General features: G+C 41.9%; 1 protein-coding gene and 1 long non-coding RNA gene across 4 annotated transcripts in view; one reads left to right on the top strand and one right to left on the bottom strand.

The window, feature by feature from the left end:
• Positions 1-249: 249 nt before the first annotated feature.
• On the bottom strand, positions 250-1,856 carry LOC132589411 (uncharacterized). The gene is made up of 2 exons (XR_009556600.1): positions 1,704-1,856; positions 250-460 (listed from the first exon to the last, which is right to left on the bottom strand). It is a non-coding gene; the product is annotated as an uncharacterized LOC132589411 (long non-coding RNA).
• Positions 1,857-2,087: 231 nt separating this feature from the next.
• DPH6 (diphthamine biosynthesis 6) overlaps positions 2,088-6,000 on the top strand; it is a 474,406-nt gene continuing 470,493 nt past the window's right edge. For all 3 annotated transcript variants that reach the window (XM_060262114.1, XM_060262113.1, XM_060262115.1), the window contains exon 1: positions 2,088-2,269. In XM_060262114.1, coding sequence (XP_060118097.1) covers positions 2,244-2,269 — 26 coding nt within the window. In that variant the 5' untranslated portion in view covers positions 2,088-2,243. The remainder of the gene's footprint in view (positions 2,270-6,000) is intronic.

The following is a 6,000-nucleotide window of genomic DNA, read 5'->3' as shown; positions in this document are numbered from 1 at the left end:
AGCAACTGTGGAAGCTTAATGTTAAATTAACTTGGTCAGTAGCCTTCAAAGAAAACCTTTACAAGATGTTTTATAGATGGTACTTGACCCCACAGAAATTGTGTAAGATTTATACCAATATGTCTAACAAATGTTGGAAATGTACTAAACAGATTGGTACCTTTTACCATATGTGGTGGACGTGTGAGATGGTGAAAGACTATTGGAAAATGGTGCATGAAATGTTACAGAAGATCATGAAGACTCAGATCCATTTCAAACCAGAACTATTTTTATTAAACATATTTCCTGAGGACTATTGGAGAGAGATGAGACATTTGTTGGCACATTTTATCACAGCAGCTAGGATCCTTCCAGCACAGAGATGGAAATCGCAGGAAATTCCCACGAAAATGGATTGGTGGGAAAATTCTAGAGACAGCAGAACTGGACTTTCTATCTCAGCTGATGGCTGGGAAATCTAAAGAAGAAGCAAGAAAATTTTGGATGAAATTATATGCTTGGCTGGAGATTCAAGACTCTTAAGATTCTTTGGTGTGAACTGATTTCTTTTTTCCTGTATTTGATATTATAAAATTTACCTTTACTGAAATTGACAAAATTATTGGAAAATAACAAAAGACCTATACAATAAAATTTTAAAATGGATTATATACAGCTTAGACAAAATAATATGGGACAATTTATGTAAAGAAAATATTGTAGAATCATACTTGTGTTTTTTGAAAGTATTTTATGTAGAACAAGATCAGAATGTATTGTGCTTTTATCTTTCTTTTCCCCCTATCCTTATCCCCCCATCTTTTCTGAAACTAATAAAACTTTTGAAAATAGAAAGAATGCGAATTCAGCTGCCCCTTATTCCCTTTCCTGCTTCAGAGGGAGCTGGGCAGGCACCACTTCATCCTTTCTTTGCTCTGATTGCTCGGAGCAAAGAAAGGATGACTGGGAACATAAGGGTCAGCAGAGACAGAGAGGGCCCCCGCGACAAGATGGTGCCCAGGCAGCTGCCTACCTTGCTGATTCCCACACACCGGCCCTGCCGGCCTGACAAGGTGAAGATCTGGCCCTTATAACAAATGAGTTTGACATCCTGCCCTATGGAGACCGATTGCCATAGGGTACAATGGAGAATTGATTTGTGGGTAGCTGCCCCCCGCCTGTTTTTTGAGGTAGATACACAAAATTATCAGCTTAGCATCCGGTGCCTCTCCTCTAAACACCCAAGTTTCAAAAATATTGGACCAGGGAGTCCAATTCTATGAGTCCCAAGAGGAGGTGCCCCTATCCTTCATTCTTCCAAATTGAGAGAAAGCATTTAAAAGGTGTGCAGTCCTTCAGAGTTCAATTGTGCTTGTCACACCCTTGCTCCTGGCTCCATCCCCAAAGTCATCCCCAAACACCCCCGAAGTCCCCAGATATTTCTTGAGTTGGACGTTGCAACCCTAAAACCATATTGGATTTATTTCTGAGTAAAGCAGAGCTGCACTCTTAACAGTCCTAACAGGAATATAAGGCCAACTAAACTCCGTGGGGCTTTTTTTTTTTTTTTAAATAATCACGTTTCGGTCCAGGCTATAAACCTCAAGATTTTATTTCTTATATAGGACTTGATTACTGATACAAAGAATGCTACAAGTCAAGCCTGACGCTTAAAGCCCCCCTTCCCTTTCCAATATTTGTAGATGGATGCGATTACATACTCAACGGTAGCAAAACCCCACTTTGGACGTACTCAGAGGCAGCGTTAAAACCTACACACCGTGGGTCCATATTCTCTAGCACAGATCAACTGCTGTTCACATACCCAGGGAAGTCCGCACGTCCCTAGCGCAAGTGCGCTATGCGGGAAAAAAAAAACACGCCCTCACTGCAACAGCCTCAATGCCCTTTCGTAGGTGTTCAAATAGTTGCCTGAAATTTAGCCTCTCCTTCCCTCACTGTAACGGAGCGTGGCTCCCACTGCAACTGAAACGGCAACTGCATTTCTGAACGAACAGAATAAAATAATTTTGCAGCATATGTGCCTCAGAGAGTGGTATCGCAGCCATGCCGGGGTTTTCTTGGTTCAGGCACTTTCAAAGACAGAGTCGAGCAGGAGGGTCTTCCCAGGAAAGGAAGGAGCCTCAAACAGCAACAGCCGGAGAGCAACGTGGTTTAGAAGAGATTCGGTGTGAGGCTGGTGCTTTACTGCGTGGGGTCTCGTATTGACACTTAAATCCAGCCCAGAGAGGGTGTTGTTCATGATGAAAGTAGTGGCTTTAATCAGGTAATAATTACTGGAGAGAGAAGAAAAACCCAATTACTGTGTCCTCAGTCAAACAATATCTGCACGGGGTTGAGGAGGAAATACTGTACAGCAGGGGTGGGGAGGGAGACGGAAAGCTCGGGAGTAGATAAATATCAGTCTCTGAGACTCTCCTCTCATCTGCCACCTTTTCTGGTGCAAACAGAAATCTCCTTCCTGCTCCCCCGATTCCTTCATGTTTCCCGTTGAGCTTGTTCAGCGTGCAAACTGACAAGTGTCAAGCAGTGCGATGTCTTTGAATTGCTAGGCATCGATATAACACGGTGTTTTTGTTTGCTTGATTCTTTCCAACCAGAGCATGGGGGGCGGGACGACCCTATTTTAAAGGTCCCTATGTATTTGCCGTTTGAGAGAGGGGTCAGTACACGGGAACTGAACGTGATGTTAAGTCTAGAGAGGGAATTGAGCAAGGCTGGCACTGGATTCATTTACCCTTCATTTCAATTTATTTTTGCAGGAATTTGTCAGTGCACTTAGGATAAGCAGGGGTATAAAAAAAATCATTAAATCATGTCCTTTCCAAATGTATTTTATTTAGTGTTCCATTTTTCCTGTCCTCCAGACCTAGAGATAATGCATCTCACACTATTTCACCTGTCTGCCAAACTACTTCATATTGACAGCTTTCTGCCCCTTGACTTCTGTACTTTCACCATGTTACTCAGCCTGAGGAACTGGGCCTGCTGATGCAGGTGCTTAGCCCTGTGCCTTTCTTTCATCTGCCCCAATGGAGCTAGGTCCCTACTGTTTAACAGAAGTTATCTAAGAATAATAATTAAAAATAGTTTATGTTACACTTTTCCTAGAGATATTTTTCTACAGCTTTTCATTTCAGCAGTGGATCCTGCTTCTAGTTTGAGAAACAGTAGGCTGTGCACTCACTGAGGAGAAAGGCTAGTCATTGCAAACTTAGTCTTGGATGTTTTCTCCCAACCTATTTTAAGCCTGTGAATCTAAGGAAGAATGTATAAGATTGAATAAAGATCATTATTTTTGTTGACCTTCAGTGATTTGGTCTGTAAACTGCTTGAGGGCAGCACCAAACACATCAGTGTCAACAGTTTCAATATTTTTTTTAGATCCTTTTGGGGGACTGGAAGTGGTATTGGGAGAGTAAGGGAAGACTGATATTTTCAGACAGGAAAATACTAAAGATCAGGAATATCATGGATTGTGATCTGTGATAACTTAGTGATGGGTGATATTTTAGAAGAAGAAGACATTGGATTTATATCCCGCCCTCCACTCCGAATCCCAGAGTGACTTTATCTTCCTCCCCCACAACAGACACTCTTTGAGGTGGGTGGGGCTGAGAGGACTCTTACAGTGGCTGCCTTTTCAAGGACAAGCTCTGCCAGAGCTATGGCTGACCCAAGACCATCCCAGCAGGTGCAAGTTTAGGTTCGAACCAGATTTATCTCCAAACTGTTATGGAGATGAGAGAGAGATTGAGATCCTGATTGCCCTATGACTGCTGCAAGGTTGCCTATATTTTAATACCATGCAATGCGCTTGAGGTTTGAGGGCATTTCTCGGGTTGCATTTTCATAAACAGTAGTGAATGGAAACGTATGTGAAGATATATATTTGTCTTGTGAGAATGAGAATCTCATTTTTCAGTTCAATACACCTGCTTCTGAATGCACATATGTCAGTGAAAAGGTGTACTTTGTATTGTGGTATAAAAAAAGCCACATATGAGTTGCATTTTTCTAAGAGTTTATCTGAGCAAGAATTACTACAGTTAACACTGAAGCTCATTGTCTAGTTCAGGTTTCTCCACTCACTTCTGGAGATAATTGGGACTGGGGAGAAAATACATAGGTGTAGGAAACTCACATTTTCAGCAGTATGAGTTGCTCACAAGAGCAGTCCTGACACTAGAGAAAGTAATCTGCAGTCATCTTTGAGCAGCTGCTTTTAAAAGAATTCCTAATTTTTACTTCAGTGGACCAAAGCAATCAATAGAACTGATCTGATAACGCTTTTCTGACCATATAGTTATGTTATTTTCCTTTAACTTGTTCCTTTAAACAATCAAGGAATATTTGCAAGGACACTTTTTTTAAAAAAAACAACCCCCCCTCCCCAACTTTATTAGAAAAACTTGCAGAGAGGTGACCTCAGATAAAAAAATAAATACAAAAAAATAGAGAAAAGTACTACAAAAACACTGAGAGAGCAATATACATAGAGAGCCAAAATATAAATTATGAATTATAAACTTTAAAAAAAAATAAAAACAAGGATGTGAAAAAAGATGGTCAAATTACCAAGCAGTACCTTTGAAGTCAATAACACAAGGTTAGAATTGTGGGTATGTGAATAGCCATACTGTGTGCCAGAATACCTGGAGTGGAAAGAACAAGAAGGAAAGGGGATAGAAGGAGATAGTGTCAGATAAGGATAGATTTTGCCATAATAGATAACCAAGGAGTGTCAGGTAAACCAGAGGTGGAAGTGAGGAGAGGGTACCATAAGGATTCAAAGTTAGATTCAAAGGCACCAGACACCCTGGAAGGACACTTTTGATATGGTTCCTTAATCGTCAAGTTAGAACTGTAAGAAAGATTGCCTCCGAAGGAGGTATGCCATTTTGGAAAGGAAAAAGAAACCTGTCAACATCATTCATTGATATGCGGAGAACCAGACCTTATTGGCATTGCTTTTATTGGGGGATAAACCTGGGCAGAAATCATAGTGCATTTTTAAAAATGAAGATTGGAGGTAGCGCCTTACTGTTTTACTGAGAACTGTGAATAATAAAGCCCAGAGGATTTATCACATCCTTTAAGGAGTCTCTAATGTGGCCTGTGACATTTTCCACATTCCATGCAGTTATGCAACAGTCTCCAGGGATAGAAACCATATGCCTTAATATCAGTCTACTTTCCCCCCTATCCATTATCCCTAATTACCTCTAATTTAGAAGCTGGGTGTCAAGAATAGGAAAGTGGAGTGCAATGCACAGAGTTCAATTACTTTAATATTTCCATAGCGAGGTTGGTGAATTCAAGTAGACTTGATGTGTTTTTGTGAAAAAGTGGTGGGTGTAGCCCATGGATATCTGCATTGTGGGGGGAAGGGTTGGCCGTAGATTCCATCTAAATTTGACACCTCTTTTAAGGCTTCAGCATCTGCTTTTCCTTCCATAGATTTTAAACATTCTTTGAAGTGCATTTAGTCAATTCAACCCGTCAACCACTCTGTTGTTCTCCATCTGGTGTTACTGGAGGAAGGACTTGATGATTGCAATCTCAGGCAACCTCTTTGTTTTCTTTGAATGTTGTGACTATTGTCTTCAGTGTTTTCAGGAAATAATGGAAAATGGCTATACTAGAGGGAAAGATGCCATAAGAAATTTGAATGACTTCAATTGTTGGACAGCTGATGCAGCTGGTTCTTAGAGCAGGGGTGGGGAACCTCCATCCTGAGGGCCGTATATGGTCCTTGAGGTCACTTGGTGTGGCCCTTGGGGATTGCTGGGCCAAACTGAGCCATGTGGCAGCCTCTCTGGGGCCTGGCTGGCCAGCGATGATCATGGGGCCCAGCCGCACTGAGCAGCAGCCTCCACAGGGCCAGGCAGGGATCACAGGGCCCAGATGTACTGTGCGCCAGCCTCCCTGGGGCCTGGCTGGCTGGCCAGAATTGCTGCAGGGCCTGGAAAAGTTACTGTCACAGTTCAGTTTGCA

The sequence above is a fragment of the Heteronotia binoei genome, chromosome 21 (assembly GCF_032191835.1).
Source record: "Heteronotia binoei isolate CCM8104 ecotype False Entrance Well chromosome 21, APGP_CSIRO_Hbin_v1, whole genome shotgun sequence".
NCBI lineage: Eukaryota > Metazoa > Chordata > Lepidosauria > Squamata > Gekkonidae > Heteronotia > Heteronotia binoei.
The sequence above is the reverse complement of the archived record's forward strand: the minus strand, read 5'-3'. Positions and strand labels throughout refer to the sequence as shown.